A 19724-nucleotide genomic window follows, 5' to 3' on the forward strand; every position below is an offset into this window, starting at 1 on the left:
AAATCAGGACAACAGGGTGATCCACTATTTTTGAAAGCAAGTACTTTCCAAATAAAAAAAGACTTATAAATATATGAAGTTAAAAAAACTTAAGACATAAAACATCTGCATGATATTGGATTTGATAACAGATTCATAGATATGACACCAAAAACATAAACAACTAAAGAAAAACTATCAAATGGAAACTTGCTGGGTGCGGTGGTACACACCTATAATCCCAGCAACTCAGGAGGCTGAGGCAGGAGGATCCCAAGTTTGAGGCCAGCATTAGTGATTTTGTAAGGCCCTATGCAACTTAGTGAGACACTGTCTTCAAATTGAGAGAGAGAAAGAAAGAAAGAAAGAGAGAGAGACACACACACACACACACACACACACACACACACACTTGGGGATACAGCATAGTGGTTAAGTGTTGCTTATTTGATCCCTGGTACATACCCCCAAAATGGAACTGTGTGCATCAACGGACATTATCAAGAAAATAAAAAAGAGAAACAATGAGAAAATAATGTGTGTGTCCTAAATTTGATTAGATACCAGTGTTCAGAATACACATAGAATTCTTACAACTGAACCAGAAAATGACAACTTTATTTTTGAGATGGGGGTTCGCTATGTTGCCCATTTAGGCCTTGAATTCCTGGGCTCAAGTGATCTTCCTGTCTCAGTCTTCCAAGCAGCTGGGACTATTACAGCCACACCACCACACCTGGCTTTACACATGCAATCACAGTGACTCAGGGGGTGCCTCAAGTTTTGAGGCCAGCCTCAGCAGTGAGCAGCGAGACCCTGTCTTAAAATAAATAAAAAGGGCTTGGGATGCAGCTCAGCACCCCTAGGTCCAAACCCCAGTACCAAAAAATAAAAAGGGCAACTTGAATAGAAATTTATCCAAAGAAGTTTTACAAATGGTCAAAAAGCACATGAAAAGCTGTTTGATTATCATTGGTCTTCAAGGAAATGCAAATCAAAACCATGAAATACCATTTCATACTAACTAGGATGGCTATAATAAAATAAGAAATGTTGGCAAGGATGTGGAGAAATGGAACTCTCATATATTGCTGGGAGGAATGTAAAATAATGGAGATGCTATAGACAGTTTGGTAGCTCCTCAAAAAGTTGAACACAGAATTACCATATGACTCAGAAATTTTATCCTTAGGTGTTATGCCCAAGAGAAATAAAAACCTAAATAATCCATATGGAAATTTGCACACAAGTGTTTGTAACACCTTATTTACAATAATCAAAAGGTAGAAATAGCCTAAATTTCTATTGACAGATGATCATATACACAAAGGAATATTTGTCAGCTGTAAAAATGAATAAGAGTATTAATACATACTACAACTTATAAGAATTCTGAAAACATGCTGAGTTAAAGGTGGCAGATACAAAAGGACATCTACTATGTGGCTCTACTCCTGAAACATTCGGAACAGGCAAGCCTGGATGGTTGCTGGGGAGGAGGAATGGAGTGACTACTTAATGGGTGAAGGGATTCTTTGGGGGTGTTGAAAACTTGTGAAACTAGAGAGAAATGTGGTTACCCAACACTGAGTACCGTAAATGCTACTGAGTTGCATACTTTAAAATGGGTAACTATGTGTCATATGGATAACGTATCAATTTAGCTCTTAAAACAAAAACTTTTTAAAAAGGAACTATAGTCAAAATGATGAATTTTATAATTTTCTCCCTCTTTCTTTCCCTCCCTCTTCCCTGTCTGTACTGGGGATTGAACACCTAGGGGATGTTTTTGTCACTGAGCTACAACCCAGTCCTTTTTAATCATGAGACAGGGTCTTGCTAATTTGGCTAGGGCCTTGCTAGGTTGTTGAGGCTGGCCTTGAACTTTTATCCTCCTACCTCATCCTCCAGTCACTGGAATCACAAGCAGGTACCACCACAACTGGCTTCATATAATTTATTATTATTATTACTTTTTGCAGCACTGGGGATGGAACCCAGAGATGTGTACACGTTTGGAAGTGCTTTACCACTGAGCTACACTGCCAGTTCTTTTTTATTTTTTGATACAGGGTCTCACCAAGTTGCTGAGGTTGGCTTCAAACTTGCAATACTTCTGCCTTAGTCCCCTAAGTCATTGGGATTACAGGTGTACAACATCATGCCACTTCAATCATAATTTTTTTTTCTAATCATGTAATTTTTAAACAAAGATAAAGCACTCACCTTTAATACAGCATGAGTGGACCATGTACAAGAAAACACTGAAGACTAATAGGAGAAATTATGATAATGTTGCTGCTATCATTTCGATGACTGTCCTCCCAAGTCCAGGTGTTAAAAGACTGGGTTCCCAGCATGGCAGTATTGGTGGTGGGAAGTTCTCAGGCCATCAGGGGTTGTGGCCCTGGACCATTCATTCTCTTTGTGTTTCTTGGCTAATGAAATGAGTGGTATACTTTGCCACATGCTCCTGCCACAATGTGCTGACCTCACCAGAGGCCCAAAGCCATAAAGCTGCCCCATCCTGGACTGAAACCGCCAGAACTATGAGCCAAAATAAACTCTTTCTCTATATAAGTTAGTTGCTTCAGGTATTATGTTATAGTAATGCGAATACAATGGCTAATTACTCTTCTATCTACTTATAATGCTCAGGATATCCTTTCACGACAGCAGCAAGCCGAAAGGTAAGAGCAATGACAATGGAAAAGGCATGAAAGCAGAGAATGAAGTCCTTCCTTGTCTTCTCTGCTGTCAACAAAAATTGAAGAAAGAAATTAAACCAAATGGCCATGGAATGACAATCCCATTTTATGGCATTCAGAAGGCAAAATACAGCTGGGTGTGATGGCGCAACCTGTGATCCCAATAACTCAGAAGGCTAAGGCAGGGAGATTGCAAGTTCGAAGGCAGCCTCAGCAACTTGGCAAGGCCCTGTCTCTAAATAAAATATAAAAAAGGACTGGGAATGTGGCTCAGTGGTTAATAACCCCTGGGTTCAATCCCTAGATATCCACTCCCCCATAAAAAAGAACCAAAGACAACAAAAAAGAGAAGGCAAAATACATTATTTTTAACACAGTGTTTACTATGACTAAACACAATGTTAGAGAATGGAAAAGAAAAACTCTGGAGCTCCTTTATGCACCTCAGTCCCATTCAGGATATGATGAAGGGCTCCCAAGGGAGCAGCAGCTTGCTTGGGGCTTCTCTCTTGGTTTTCCCTTTGTAGAGAAGACATGCTTACTGAAAAACCTTAACAATGTTCACTTCTCTGGAAATTATTTCCAAAAGCACTTCTAGCAGTTCTAAAAAGAGTTACTATTAGCTCAGAGAGAACCACTTCAATTCACAGAAAAGGCTTCTGAAGCAAAATGGATTCAATTTAATTGAACAAATACCACCTACTCACTGGGGATATTTTTACTAAGGGCAGAGATTAAGAGCTGGATTCAGGTTAGCAGTGTAACTTCAGCCAATTACCAACTGCCCTGCGTTTTCTTTACCTTATAGTTCATCTAAGCCGTGGACCTTGGCACAGGGCACACACGCCCTGCTAGAGCACAGCCTCTGGGTGTCATGCCCACCAGGCTTCTGCTCAATGTCACCTGTCTGCAGTGCTGCTGTTTTTTACTAATTTCCTCTATTAGACTGTGCGGTCACTCCACCTCTCAGCTCCAGACACAATCTAAAGCTCAGATGTCTGCACAGTTAATTGCAAAATGTTCTTACATACAGGACCTGATCACTCATCCAGTGTGTGTGGCATGTGCTATGGCTTAAATGTTTGCATCCCTCCAAAATTCGTGTTAAAGCATCATCTCCAATGTAATAATAGTAAGTGGTGCTTCAGGAAGTCATTAGTGCCTTATGAATGGGCTTTTCAGGGGTGGATTTGCTCCTTGTGCTGTGTGTGAACAAGTTCTTCCCTTCTGGAGGATGTAGCAACAAGGCACCACCTTAGAAGCAGATGCCAAGGAACCTGGTGATGCTTTGCTTTGCCCTGGAACTTTCTGGCCTCTAGAACTACAAGAAATGAATTTCTGTTCCTTATACTCGGGTACTGTGTCACAGTCGCAGAATGAATTAGAACAGGAAGTGTCAACAAGAAATATCTACAATGTAGCAAGTGGGATTTCTACAGGTGGTGACTGCATGCAGCCTAGCGGAAGGGTGTTCCAGGCAGAAGAGTGCACAGGAGGGAAATGGGCAGACTCAGAACAGCTGTGTCTAACTGGTTCCAGCCCAACAACCTTAGGACTACTCCTCAGGCCAACAATACTTACGCTGGGGACAGCAGGGCTTTTCTTGCGTTCAGGAATATCTGCCTTGTTGGGATTACTTGCATTCCCAAGCATGGGACTGGCTGGAGCAATTCCCTTTCCTCCCACAGCACTGCCACCTGATTTCCGGGAGGAAATTCCGTCTTCTTTGAGGTCACTATCTGCAGTGCTGGTCTGACTCCTCTTCGGATATGCCACAACCGAAGGAATAGCTGGTCCAGCTTAAAAAAAAAAAAAAAAAAAAAAAAGAGTTCATGCTTTAAAAGACAGAAAGTAGCTGGGTGTAGTGATGCACGTCTATAATCCCAGTGGCTCAGGAGGCAAGAGGATCACAAGTTTAAGGTCAGTGTGGAGAACTTAGTCAGCCCAATCTCAAAATAAAATAATAAAAATAATAATAATAATAAAAGGGGCTGGAGCTGTGGCTCAGTAGTAGAATGCCCTGGGTTTAAGGGAAAAAAAAAAAAAAAAAGCAGTTAGGCAGTTTCACATATATTCTGTGAAAAAATTTGTAAGATACTCTAAGATTCATCTAAAAAGTATAAAACAGTAAAATCCTCTAAAATGTTTCCCATTTACATATATTGTTGGCCTTGCCCTATGAAATGAATTTAATTTTGAAATTTCACTTACTAGTCCTTAACTTCCAACTTTTCCTAAGGATATTTTTAAAATTAGTAAACATCTAGAGTTGTCCTGTAGAAAAAAAATTTAGGGGGGGTGTCACTGTATAGGTAACTAATCAAATTAACTAGATGTGCATTCCTCATTCTGAGCGAACTGCTCACCTTATACATCAGAGCTAATCACACCCTTTTTGTAAAAGAAATGCTGCCACCTTTTGGAACAGAACAGTACAGATTTCAAAGGTCTTTTTTTTTTCCCCCAAGTTCTATCTTGGCTTCTTAAAAAGGCACTTCTAATCTTCTAGATAAACAGGAATTTGAGGAGACAGGGGAAGGTGGTAGAAGTGGAGGAAAAAATGTCCCTCCTGCAAGTGGCAAGGAGGAATTGGGCAGAGGTTCCTGGTCACAGCCCCAGTTCAGGAGGAGCAAACCCAGGGACAACTGGAGTGAATCCTGCAGTAAGCCATACAGAATCCTTGACGACACCACAAATCTGGAGTTTAAGTGGCCTGGAAATTCCCTGTATTCATCAGATATGGTGTCCAGTGGTTAATGTTAAAGAATATTACCAAACGCTCATCATTTATTCTAAGGTAGAAGAGACTATATTTTAGGTCTAATGAAAGGAAGGGGGGCACATAAAGTAGCACTTCTTGGACAAAAATAAAAATGCTAACTGTGTTTGGAATTGAATTAAACAAGGGGCCTGGGGTTGTGGCTCAGAGTAGAGCGCTTGCCTGGTATGTGTGAAGCACTGGGTTCAATTCTCAGCACCACAGAAAAATTAAAAAACTTTTTAAGATGTGAGATTCTGAATGGAGATAGATACTGATCCACCCTACAGCCTCATTCAAATTTCCCATTTTACTTGCACTCATGTGTGTCTAATTCTATACCCTTCATCACATGTGTACATTCCTATGAGCACAGGACAGTTCCACCTCAAAGACCTTGTGGGCCACCCTTTCATGGCCTCGGTCACCTCCCACCCCAATGTCCTGGTCCTTTATACCTGACAACCACTAACCTATTCTCCATCTCTATCATTCTGTCATTTCAAGAATGTTATATGAATGGAATCAATAGCATGTGACCTGAGATTTTCTTTTTTTTAATATTTCTTTAGATGTTGACAGACCTTTATTTTATGTATTTATTCATATGTGGAGCTGAGGATCGAACCCCGTGCCTCACACGTGCTAGGCAAGTGCTAGGCAAGCGCTCTGCCGCTGAGCCCCAGCCCCAGCCCCTGAGACTGTTTTCCCCTACTGGGTATAACCATTCTCTTGGAATCCATCCAAGTTATGTAGGTATCATGGTCAGTTCCTTTTTATTATGTAGCAGTTGGTGGTATGGATATAGTACACAAATTGATAAGTCTTTTCCTTTGGTATCTTTCTCATTCATTCATTCATTCATTCATTCATATTTGGTACTAGGGACTGAACTCAGAAGCATTTGACCACTGAGCCACATCCCCAGCCCTGTTTTGTATTTTATTTAGAGACAGGGTCTCACTGAATTGTTGAGTGCCTTGCTTTTGCTGAGGCTGGCTTTCAATTCTCCATCCCCCTGCCTTAGCCTCTCAAGCAACTGGGATTACAGGCATGTAACACCACATCCAGGTTTATATCATTATTTAAAGACTTTTACCAGTCCAAGTTACAAAACAAATTATCAGTGTTTTCTCAGCCTTTTTTTGTGGTGCTGGGGATTGAATTCAGGGCTTTGCACATGCTAGGCAAACGCTAACACAAGTTAAACCCACAGTCCAGGGGTTTCATTTTTTATATTTTCATATCATGACTCCTAATTGAAATTTATCCTTATATAAGATATGAGAAAGGGATCCAATTTTTTTTTTTTTCTGGTAACTTCCAAATTGTTCATTATCAAATTTATTTATTTATTTAGGTTTTAGGGATTGAACTCAGGGGCACTCAACCACTGAGCTGCAGTCTGAGCCCATTTTGTATTTTATTTAGAGACAGAGTCTCTCTGAGTTGCTCAGTGCCTCATTGCTGCTGAACTCGGGATCCTCCTGTCTCAGCCTCCCCAGGCTCTGTGATTACAGGTGTGCGCCACCATGCCTGGCTTCAAATTTATTAATAAATCAAAACAAGACAAAGAACCCTCGAATGTCTGATTGGGATCATACTTCTTAGCAAAGTACATATACAGACACTGGGGTTCACACATGGGTCCCACATTAGGAAGCACTGTGGCTCAGAGAAGAAGGCGGGTCCACCTCTAGGTAGTGGTATAGAGGCAGGGGACTCTCAGTGCTTTTCAGTGGGCCTGCTTTACTGGGAGGCTCATTGGGACCTGTCCTGCTCACAGCACTTGAAAGACAGTGCTAGAGGGCAGAGTCAGATCTTTCTTTTGCAAATTATTATCTTCATTTCCATAAAGAGGTAAAAAAAATTGCCAGGGACATGGTTAGTCAGTGATTTTTCTCTATAAATAGATTTCTGGAAACAGTCTTGCATGAACTTCCTTTTAATATTAGAAGGTACAAGAAAGGATTTTGAAATCCTTTGAAAATTATAAAAAGACCACTCTAATGAGGTGGTTTAGTGGACAAGCCACAGGATCAGGAACCAAGTGTCCTGGGTTCTGCTCTAGGTGTTCTTTGCTTGCTCTGCGACCTCAGGAGACTTAGTGACCTTTCTTGACCTACTTCCTCATTGACAAAATGGCGGACTGGTGAGTGTATGGCATCAGGTCCAAAGTTCTGTTTTATTTCTAGAATTTTATGAGCTGGGGGAAAAGGCATTAATAATACAGATGGAACCTATGGGCCTAAGGAAGAACAAACAAGGCGGTGCCTAGAGAAATGAGAAAATTCTATTACTAGGTTTCTTCCAGCATACAGAAACAATTCCCTTTAAACTGAGTATTTTAGGGAAAAACAATGGGCATCTGCTAGCTGCCATGCAGGCCACAGGTCTGAAATCCCTTCTCACCAGCAACTAAAATGAACACACAAGGAGACAGGCCTGAATTTTCACTTCACTTACAGATGCGATGAGCACAAAGCCTTGTGTTAGAATGGGTTCTGAGCTCAGTTTTACCCTGGCAGAGCAGACACTGCAACAGCTTCAGTCCAGCCATGCAGGGACATCCGCTGGCAGGAAGAGCAGTGGAAACCAAGCAAAGCAGCATCATTTAGAAAACAAAAAAATTTGTTTTTTAGTTGTAGGTGGACATAATACCTTTATTTTATTTTTATTTATTTTTATGTGGTGCTGAGGATCAAACCCAGTGCCTCACAAGTGCTAGGTAAGTGCTCTGCTACCCAGCCAACAACCCCAGCCCCAAGCAGCATCATTTTCAATGCAAAACCAAAGCATGCCTGGAGTGCTCTGTGTAGCTAAGTTTCAGATTTCAAGATCAAAGAATGGAGGTAAAAAATGTCCAGAGAAGGGAAATGAAATGAACAAGGATAAATAGGGAGTCCCATAGCAAGTCGGGCTTTTAAAAAATAAGGACCAGGGCTGGGGATATAGCTCACTTGGTAGAGTGCTTGCCTTCCATGCACAAGGCCCTGGGTTCAAGCCCCAGCACCACAAAAAAACAAAAAATTAAAAAATAAGGACCAGGTCAATATAGATTTAGTTTCTGAATCCAAGGATGCTGGAGTTAAGGGAACACCTGCAACTTCTACATTTATAGTTACACATATGCTAGCATCTCAGGACCCGAAAAGAGTTGCCTTGAAGGTAGAATAACAGCAAGTGAGTAAGTCGGCATACTTACCGGGTCCTTCAGCTTCCAGTTTCTAGTGAAGTTGAAGAGTGAGGGTGGCTTAGCCACAACAGCAAGAGTGAGGATAAGAATGACATCGTAACAATTAAAGTCAGGGGCTGGGCTGTGGCTCAGTGGTAGAGTGCTTGCCTAGCATGTGTGAGGTACTGGGTTTGATCCTCAGCACCACATTTAAGTAAATAAATGAAATAAAGGACCACCAACAACTATAACTAAAAAATATTAAACAAAACAAATAAAACCAATTAAGATAAAACTGGGGTACCACAGACTCTCTAGGATTGCTCTGACCAGCATGATGGTCACTGGCCACATGCAATTCTATATATTTACCTTAAGTGAAATTTAAAAACATTGTTAACTTCACTTGACTGGGCTGTATAGATAAAGAACATTGTCAGCAGCACAGAAAATTCTACCAGAGAATGCTACCCTAGAAAGTAAAACCAAGGCAGGGGTGGAGAAGAGATGGATAGAACTCCAGACTAAGGCAGGGGTCTCAGAGGGTAAAGGTGGAGGTGGCGGGGCTGTTCCTACCAGCTGAGCCTTACTTAGCCAGAGTCTACCAAATGTATCAAGGAGGTAAGAGCCTCGATTGTGCCAGAACCTGAGGGAAGGCCAGGCAATGCCACCAAGGAACATCCCGCCAATCTGGCAGACCACATGCAAAACTGGAACTGCTGAGCAGCCTCAGACTTACCATGGTCACTGTACCGTCTCTGCTTCTGGCTTGAAGAAACGCTTCTCTGCACTTTGTGGTGAGGAGACTGGCTAGTGCTGTTGCTGAGGTCACTGCTTGGCCGCACCTTAGCAAGTGAAAGGTTGCTGCTAGAACTGGAGTCGCTAGCGTCCAGCTACGGGAGAATGAGAAGAGCGGCAACCACACACGGACCCCAGTGGCTTGTCAGGAAGCTCAACTTCTCATGACCACACAGCTTTCATGAACATTCACTTAGAGAGGGGCACTGCGATGTACGAGGTAACAACCCTAAACTCAGGCAAAAGCATTTTTCTGACTGCTGGGAAAACTCACAAAAGGTTATGTATTAATGATCTTTCTAAGCCTTTCAAATTAAAGATGCTTAATTTAACGCTTTATATCATTTCCAGTCATTACTAATGACTATAGGCTAATTTATGAACACTCAAGTTTATGACAATATCTACTTTAAGGCACTGTTATTTTCAAGTTAAAATAGCTCATAATGGTCATAGGAGTTAAGATTTGTTATTTGTAGGTAAATTTTAAAAATAATGCATCAAATGTTTTTATATATTAAAAAAACAAAACCAATGAAAAGTTTATATAAGCTGATCATTCACGAAAAAGATATTTTAGCTCTTCCCTTTGATTAATCTTACCTCTGAAGATTTTCTTCCCAACAACAAGTATGTAGCTGTGATTTCATCATATTTCATTTTGCTGAGAGATTCTTGAATTTCTTCTTGTGAATATCCCATTCCTACCATAATATCTAAAAGAAGGGTATAATATGGTTTATATGTTTTATTTGGATAAGAAATCATCTGTTACAGAGTAAAATAATTTTCCTTATTTGACCTAAAATATCACACGCTTCCTAACAAATAAGTGGCTAAATGTGTTTCTGAATTACTGGGTGCTGACACAGGAAACTGCAGGTGGTGATTCCTGAATGGGGCAGAACGGAGAAGCTGGCCCACATGTCTTATGCTTCATTTCCCATTCTTCACATTTGAGGTGCACACACAGGAGTGAAGACAAGAAGTCATATAAGCAGACACATGCAAACTTGTAGGCACAGAGTAATTACCTATTCTCTTTTGGTCTGAGATGTCTAGTTCTGGTTCAACAAAGGGTTTAAGTTCATCTTCCTCATGCCCTGCGTTGATCCATCTGTCCTTCATGATTTGCTATAAAGATGAATGATTCATTTGTAGCATAAAATAAAACATCCCAATAACCACAATTTAGGAAAATTTATTTTCAACATTTCACTGATTACAGTTCAAAAGGTAACTTATGCTGGGCATGGTGGTATGCACCTGTAATCCCGGCTATACAGGCGAAAGACTGAGGCAGGAGGATGGCAGGTTTGAGGCCTGAGTAGGCAATTTAGCAAGATCCTGTCTCAAAATAAAATTTAAAAAGGCTGGGGATGTAGCTCAGTGGTAGACCGCTTATCTAGGATGTACAATGCCCCTGGGTATTTGATCTCAGGTACCACCCTCCCCGCCAACCAAAAATGGTAACTTAAAAAAAATACATTTCAGTTTCACATTATGCTTAAAAAAAAGTCTCAGGAAAGATTTCAGTATGTCATACAAACCAAGGCAAGTTCTGAAAATACTCAAGACTCTCCAAGTCATGGTGATTACCTCTAGAGTGCCTCGTTTAATTGGGTTTAGCACCAGGAAGCGTTTGAGAAGGTTTTCACAGTCTGTGGACATGTAGAAAGGGATTCTGTATTTCCCTCGTAACACCCTTTCTCTAAGTTCCTTGGGGGATGTAGAGAAGAAAGAAAATAAGTCAACTTTAAGGTTAAAAAAAGAAAGAAAAAGAAACCCACTAAAACTTTCATACCAATAAAACATACAAATATCAATCCATACAACTCTATAAAAATTCTCTTAGTTTGGTGAAGAACATGGCTACAGCAGTTTCTTATACCTTCAGATTTTGCCCATCAAACGGGAGTGACCCGCTGACTAGGGTATACAGAATAACGCCAAGACTCCACACGTCGACTTCCGGCCCATCGTACTTCTTGCCCTGGAAGAGCTCTGGGGCTGCATATGGAGGACTACCACAAAACGTGTCTAGTTTACTGCCAAAAGTAAACTCATTGCTAAAACCAAAATCTGCTATTTTAATGTTCATATCCGCATCTAACAACAGATTTTCAGCCTAGAGGAAAACAAGATAAACACAAAAGTTAATCAAAAACAAATTACAATTCTGACAGAGTAAGCATTTCATGAAAACTTTCTGTAATGACATGAGGTCATTATCTCCTAATTATAAAAATGAGAAAACACTGCTTCTAGAGAAAAAGCAGGAGACAAATTAGAACTCCTAATTTTATAACATTAAAAATAAGTTATCAAATACAGATTAATTATAGCACTAATTTAAATATTCAATACCCCAAGATCCAGAAAAACATAATAGCCTTTTTGATTAAGAATGAGTGCTTTTAGTAATCAGAACAAATTTTTAAAAAAAGTTATACAACTGTACTGGCATTAAGATGAGTAAAATCCAACTCCAATTATATTCATTTTTTTCTGATTTTAAATAAAATTAAAATATTAAAAAGAACAAGGGCTTTTAAAAAAGTATAGGTTCTTGCTTTAAGTAGACAGCTGTAGTTTATAAAAACTCCTAGAGCTGAGAAATGGCTATTATTGGGAAGGGAGACTCCTCAACCTCACTCAAGAGACAAACCAGTCACTTTCATGACTTTTGACAGGCATGTACCAAGAGGCTCCCACACATCAGGCATTAGACTGGTGCTGGAAGTGTAAGGCTGAGCCAGACAGGGCCCTCCCTCAGTTCAGAAGAGGAGAGGAGAGGGGCTGTGGCTGTGGCTCAGTGGTAGAGCGCTTGCCTAGTACATTGTTAGGCATTGGGTTCAATCCTCAGCACCACATAAAAATAAATAAAATTAAGGTATTGTGTCCATCTACAACTAAAAAAGAAGAAGAAAGAGGAGGAGGAGGAGGAGAAGTGGAGAGGAGAAAGATAAGCAGCTGCCTGAGACCCATGCACTGTGGCAAAGACCTACACACTAGGGGCTCAGCACTGGAAGAGGCAGGCAGCTTCCCAGAAGTGAAATCAAAGCCCGAGACAACTGATTGCAGAGGGTGGGTTTGCAGGCAGAACGGTCTGAAAATTATTCTTTCTAGTACCTGAAATCCAGTGTATGTGAGATACACAGACATTTGCACAGGTGGCCAGGCTGAACTGCAAAGGGCTTCCAAGTGACCTGTGCTTGAGAAGTACGGGTTTTCATTTCTGAGGGCAAGAGGAAGCCACTGTGGAGTTGTTAAGCAGAGAAGTGACAACCTTATTTTTGTTTTCAAAAGACTACTCTGGGTGCAATGTGGAAAACATACAGACGAGGAAAGGGCAAAATCAGAAACAGAAGACCAGGAGACAGAATAGTGTTATGTTATAATCTAGTACAAGTGACGGTAGTCTGGCCCCAGAGAGTGGAAATGGGGCAGAAGAGACACTAATGAAAAGGCAGCAAAAGGAGCTGGTGACCAAGTGAAGGGCTGAGCTGGGTGAGACCCCTTAGTCACCAGAATGAGAAATCCACACCTAGGTTAGAAAGGAAGAACTCAGGCTTTGGATTTGCAGCACTTGAGGTGCCAGAGGGTGCTCAGGTATAGAGGTCTTCCTGCCAGCTGCATCCTGGGAAGAGACTGAAGGTCAATGGCACACAAGCAGCCTCCATAGCTGTTAGAATACAATCAAATGCACTGGAGGTGGGCAGCAATAGGAGCAAGTAAGAAGACAGTAATTGCATGAGAAGGGCACAGAGGCAAGTGCCACATCAAGACTGAGTACCTAGCAAATGTCAGGAGAATGTGCTGTGAAGGTAGAAAGAAAAGAGAATATCTAGAAGGTACCTGACTGGAGAAATTTTCTGTTAATATGGGGTAAACTCCAGCATGTGGAAATGCTGTTGGTGAGAAGGTGGAAAAGAGAGTAGACGAAGAAAAAGCAGCAGCAGAGAGCACAGCCCTGCTGGGAAAGTGCTCTGCCAGCCACACACCCTCTTCCTCGTCCACAGTGAGGGCAGAGGTGCAGGACCACGGGAGGCCTCCAGCAGAACTGCTGCTGGCAGGGGAGAATGCGCACTCGGGCAGACAAGGTGTGAGGCAGCACTGGGTACACTGTCAGGTGCGCCTGTGCATTTCTGAGCAATCTTTTCTCTTTGGTGTTGACCACTGTCCTCCAGAGATCAGCTACCAGTTACTGTCACTGAAACCTGAAATACTTTTACTAAACTTCACTTTTATTTTTAATACTTCTTACTATGATTTGATGAATAGAATTCAATTATTATAGGATTTATTTTTTTCCTATTTAATATTTAATAACATATCTAATATATGCCTCATTTGTGAAATGACCACTGAGTGAGTGGAAGGGCACTTGAACGTACCTTGAGGTCTCTGTGAACGATCCGCTTTTGATGGCAATACTGTACTGCAGACACGATCTAGGTGGGAGGGAGACAAATGTTAGTTATCCCTGGTGCGGACGTGCAATTAAGATGAACGCTTCATCAATGTTCCCATGTGCAAAAAACTCAGCAAGCACCTGAATGTGTGAATTTCTGAAAAAAATTTCTTACACTTTGAACCTTTCAATCTTGAGAAATTCAAAGGTGAAAGCAGGAAGGAAAAGGTGAGGATTTTTTTCCACTCTTTTCTAGTTCTCACTGAAGTCTCTTCTTGGACCCAACTGTTAAAATTACGTTTATTTTTCAGAGGGGACAGACCTAGTGCTCCCAGGCACCTGTCATGACCTGCAAGCTAATCCACCACCAACCAGCAATGGCAGAGGGTACCCTCCATCCAGGTGTCCGCTCAGCACCCCTCTTCCCTCCTCCTCCGCACAATGCCCACTCTTCCTTTCAGCTCACGTTACTTACCTCTCCAGTGTTAGTTTCCTCTTTCTTAAAATGGAAGAATGAATGCTGATCCGTATGCGACCTATCAACTGTGAAAACTACTACATGCATCAACAAGGGTTCCACCCACTTTCAGAAATGATCTGCTTTTATTCAGTCAACTTGCAATTATTACTGTGATTAAAACTGGTAATTAAACAACTGTTTTTACTAACATTTCACAATTACTGGTAACCTTTAAAAAGTCTAATCAGTAACTTTATATGCTCATTAAAAGAAATTTCAGAAAAAAAAAGAAAAATACATATAAGTATATGTTCATAGTACACCATCAAGTATTGAACACCTTCTGCTATTTTGTTGAATTTGCTTCTAGTTTTTTTTTGATATTTTGCATATGCATTTAGATGTATATGATTAGTATATACAGAACTGGGATTACAATGAAAATACTGATTTTATGAATCATCACCATCCTATAAATATAAAACACATGGATACAACTATGCAGACAAACTCACAGAGAGGACTGTTGTATATTTTGGTTCAAAATAAGCAGCAATGGGCTGGGGAGATAGCTCAGTTGGCAGAGTGCTTGCTTAGCATGCACAAGGCCCTGGTTCAATTCCCAGCACCACCAAAATAAAATAAAATAAAATAAGCAGCAAGGATAAGTGGGGTTGGGGTCAAGGATGGGATAATACCAGAGTAAGCACTTCATTAAGAAGCTTTACTACTTTATGTAAAAAATGAATATTCAGAATATGACACCCATTCATAATCAACTAAAGGGACAAACATTCCAATGCCAAAATATGGGTTTTAGAGCATGTGTTAGTCTGGATTAACAATACTGCTATTTAATTCTATTAATATGGAAACAAGGAGACACAATAGCTTTGCTTTCCTAAAACAAAATTTATGAACAACACAGGTAAATCTTACCCTGCGCTACCTGGGTCCAATTATTTCCCTTTTCCCATTCAGCATTTATATTAGTTTTCCCTCTGATTTTTTTTTTCCCCTCTCATTTTGAGATTTCTGCTTTTGAATCACACCTGATAATTTCCTGCCCTTTCTCAGATCATTTCTCTTCCTTTAGCTCCAAACAGCTCCAAGTTAACCTGTTGCCACAATCCCTAAATATATGCAATTTAAACCCACTGTTTTCTTGTGTTCTGTTATTAGCTAGAAGCAGCTATCTCTAAGGAAGGCTGAGATTCTGGATGTTTTCCAGGTTAAAATAAGAATGCTTGCCTAATTCACTTTTGATCACTCAAGAAAGAGAAGCATCAACATTTATCAGCTTACCAAGAAACAGATAAGGAAAGAAGATGCAGCCAGGAGTCTATTTCTTGTCTTTGAGAAAAGCAAGAATGCAACTAAGCGACTGAGATGGCAGATGCAGTAAGGAGGATAGGAATGGGGAGCAGCAGGAAGAGGGACCCTCCGAGGAGGAAGGTAGAACTGAAGGCCTTTGCATGGCACAGAAAGGATCACACCTGGCACTCTGTGCATAGAGCACACCTTCCTCTTTGACATAAACAGGAAAACTTAAAAATTTTTTTTTTTAGTCTAAGTTGTGATGACTTATAAGCTCCTAGAAGGCACAGCAACTAGAAAAGTAGAAACACAGTATTGCACATGACACTTGCAGGTCTGAAGGAGCTAAGGCTAGTACCCCACCAGGAGAAGGGACAACAGTCATTCTATGCACACAAATCAAGTCATAAACTGCAAAGGCACAAACACAGAAGTCATCTTTCCTGGTCCAACTAACAGGAGGTTCCTCAAACAGGCTTCAAAATTTGTGTGGGAAATTTCAAATACAAATCTGAGTAATTTTTTCAACCTTTAGGTTAGTAAATGCCCAAGTCTTCCTGACAAATCTGAGACCTGGGGGGATGGGTGGAGGTGGGAGGGTTATGGTACAGGCCCTCAGCTGCTGCCTGCTCTGGCTATCTAGATACTACCTCTCCCTACGGTCAACAGATCAACTGTGCAAGTCAGATTCTATTGGATGGAAAGAAATTTAAGCTGAAGGAGGGAAAAAATCTTAGCTTTATGGTGGCCAATTTCTTTTTCTTTTTATCATTTTTTTAAAATTTATTTTTATTGTAAACAAAATGAGATACATGTTGTTTCTCTGTCTGCACATGGAGTAAAGACATACCATTTGTGTAATCATACATTTACATAGGGTAATGTTGTTTGATTCATTGTTATTTTTTAACCCCCCCACCTCTCCCACCCCTCTTTTCCCTCTATACAGTCCCTCCTTCCTCCATTCTTGCCCCCTCCCACCTCCATTATGTATCATCATCTACTTATCAGTGAGATCATTCTTCCTTTGTTTTTTTGAGATTGGCTTATCTCACTTAGCATGATATTCTCCAATTTCATCCATTTGCCTGCAAATGACATAATTTTATTCTTCTTTATGGCTGAGTAATATTCCATTGTGTGTGTGTGTGTGTATATATATATATATATATATATATACACACCACAGTTTCTTTATCCATTCATCAATTGAAGGACATCTAAGTTGGTTCCACAATCTGGCTATTGTGAATCGAGCAGCTATGAACATTGATGTGGCTGCATCTCTGTAGTATGCTGATTTTAAGTCCTTTGGGTAGAGGCCAGGGAGTGGGATAGCTGGGTCAAATGGTGGTTCCATTCCAAGCTTTCTGAGGAATCTCCATACTGCTTTCCAGAGTGGCTGCACTAATTTGCAACCCCACCAGCAATGTATGAGTGTACCTTTTTCCCCACATCCTCGCCAATACCTATTGTTGCTTGTATTCTTGATAATCGCCGTTCTAATTGGGGTGAGATGAAATCTTAGGGTAGTTTTGATTTTCATTTCTCTTATTACTAGAGAAGTTGAACATTTTTTCATATATCTGTTGATTGCTTATAGATCTTCTGTGAAGTGTCTGTTCATTTCCTTAGCCCATCTGTTGATTGGATTATTTGTATTCTTGGTATAGAGTTTTTTGAGTTCTTTATATATTCTGGAAATAGTGCTCTATCTGAAGTATGAGTGGCAAAGATTTTCTCCCATTCTGTAGGCTCTCTCTTCACACTGCTGATAGTTTCCTTCACTGAGAGAAAGCTTTTTAGTTTGAATCTATCCCAGTTATTGATTCTTACTTTTATTTCTTGTGCTATGGGAGTCCTGTTAAGGAAGTCTACGGCCAGACTACCAAAAGTGCTATACAGATTCAATGCAATTCCAATTAAAATCCCAATTGACGTACCTCACAGAAATAGAGCAAGCAATCATGAAATTCATCTGGAAAAATAAGAAACCCAGAACAGCTAAAGCAATCCTTAGCAGGAAGAGCAAAGCAGGGGGTATCGCAATACCCCTATACTACAAAGCAATAGTAACAAAAACAGCATGGTATTGGCACCAAAATAGACAGGTAGATCAATGGTACAGAATAGAGGACACAACCACAAACCTAAATAAATACAATTTTCTCATACTAGACAAAGGGGCCAAAAATACACATTGGAGAAAAGATAGCCTCTTCAACAAATGGTGCTGGGAAAACTGGAAATCCATATGCAGCAGAATGAAACTAAACCCCTATCTCTCACCCTGCACAAAACTCAACTCAAAATGGATCAAGGACCTTGAAATCAGACCAGAGACCCTGCATCTTATAGAAGAAAATGTAGGTCCAAATCTTAACATGTCGGCCCAGGATCAGACTTCCCTTTTTTATTAATGAGAATGTTCTGTGGTTTCAAGTCTCGAAGTGACACCATTCTTTTGTGGTGATAAGTTAATCCATGTAGAATTTGGCATAGAAACATCAGATACTCAAGGACCAGAGTCAAAGAGTTATCTGTGTAAATGATGTCTTGTAAGGTTACATACATGTCTGCATGTTTTAAATCCTTTAAGAGTGAAACTCCATTGAGATCCATCTATGTTTTCTGAGACAACTGTTGGTGACTGGACTTCATCAGATGACTTTCCAGAAGATCTGTCACTCTCAACATCTGATCCCATTTTTAGATATTTGTGATCAATATCTCCTTGGGGATGGCCAGATCTGCAGTTGAAGACACCACAGCGCCAGCGTCCAACTCCATGGCCCCGTTGAACAGAGCCTGGCCCAGCTCCGCGCCACCGCCGCCACTCAGCGCCGCCATCTTATAACCCTATGGTGGCCAACTTCTATCAAGAACACAGTTATGGAAAGAGCCATACTGGTTTGTTTTCTAATAAATATCTGAGTTTCCTTTCATATATAACTGATGAAATAATATTAGAAATGGAGAAGAACTATAGAATTCATCAAGTATAATTTTCTCTTCTTATGCCTAAAAATAGGATCAGAGAAGTTAAATAATAACCATAACCAGTTAGTTTCAACTTCTGATTTTCTTTTTTTTTTGGTGGTGGTTGTAGAGATAGAATACAGGGGTGCTCTACCACTGAGCTGCATCTCCAGCCCTTTCTGTTTTTTATTTTGAGACAGGGTCTGCTAAGTTGTCCAGGCTAGTCTCTAACTTGTGATCCTCCTGCCTACTCTTAACTACTCAGCCTCCTAAGTAGTGGGGATTACAGGCCTGCACCACTATGCTCAGCTCAACTTTGATAGTTAACGGATTTTTAACTCAAAGTACCATTAGTATTTCTTAAACTTTTAAATTAAATTTAAGCAACAGCAAAAGTTAAGAAACTTATAGATGAGTCCTTAACTGTAAACACCAGACTAAGCAAATCAAGGAAATGTTGTCAAGAGAAAGCTAGAAAACCAGCTAACGTCAACTTTCCAACCATGAAACTTTTAAATGTAGGACTTGTAACTAACTGTGAGAGCACTGAGTTAATAAAGTGATTAATTTTTGGTGCTAGAGATTGAGCCCAGGGTCGTGTGCCTGCTATGAGCACATACTCTACCTCAGAGTTACATTTTCAGCCCAGAGTTAATTTAAAAGAAATAAAGCATCTGTGCCCTTTCCTTTAAGTCAGCTGGCAAATTATGGCCTATGTGCTAAAATCTGGCCCAGCCCTGATTTTGCAAATAAAGTTTTATTGGAATATAGTCACACTCATTTGAGCAGTGTTGTCTATGGCTGCTCCTGTACTACAGAGCAGAGCAACAGAAACCACATGGCCCACAGAGAGTGTAATATGCACTGCCTGGTCTTTTCACAAAGAGTCTGCTGATTCCTAATCTTCACATTAGGACAATGCAATGATGAGCACATTGTGTTGCATCATCCCCTTCCCAGAACAGGTAAAAAACTTAAACTGTGCAACAAATATACCACTTTTCCTAAGTTTGAAATAAATGCCTGTCTTTAAGAGTTTTATTCTTGAGATAACATTAATAGGTGAATAATTACTGATAATATTCATTAGTATTATTTATGATAATATATCAGATTATGATTTCCAACCTATTTTA

At 40.3% G+C, this 19724-nt stretch overlaps 1 protein-coding gene across 15 annotated transcripts in view; it reads right to left on the minus strand.

The window, feature by feature from the left end:
- MARK3 (microtubule affinity regulating kinase 3) overlaps positions 1–19724 on the minus strand; it is a 94131-nt gene that overhangs the window by 14628 nt on the left and 59779 nt on the right. For 13 of the 15 annotated variants that reach the window (XM_079130079.1, XM_079130078.1, XM_079130076.1 and 10 more), the window contains 7 exons: positions 13816–13872; positions 11310–11546; positions 11018–11137; positions 10453–10552; positions 10022–10134; positions 9360–9513; positions 4269–4486 (listed from right to left, as the gene is read on the minus strand). In XM_079130079.1, coding sequence (XP_078986205.1) covers positions 4269–4486; positions 9360–9513; positions 10022–10134; positions 10453–10552; positions 11018–11137; positions 11310–11546; positions 13816–13872 — 999 coding nt within the window. The remainder of the gene's footprint in view (positions 1–4268; positions 4487–9359; positions 9514–10021; positions 10135–10452; positions 10553–11017; positions 11138–11309; positions 11547–13815; positions 13873–19724) is intronic. The other 2 variants (XM_079130077.1, XM_079130084.1) reach the window with 1 other exon arrangement.

The sequence above is a fragment of the Sciurus vulgaris genome, assembly GCF_902686455.1.
Source record: "Sciurus vulgaris genome assembly, chromosome: 2".
Classification (NCBI taxonomy): Eukaryota; Metazoa; Chordata; class Mammalia; order Rodentia; family Sciuridae; genus Sciurus; species Sciurus vulgaris.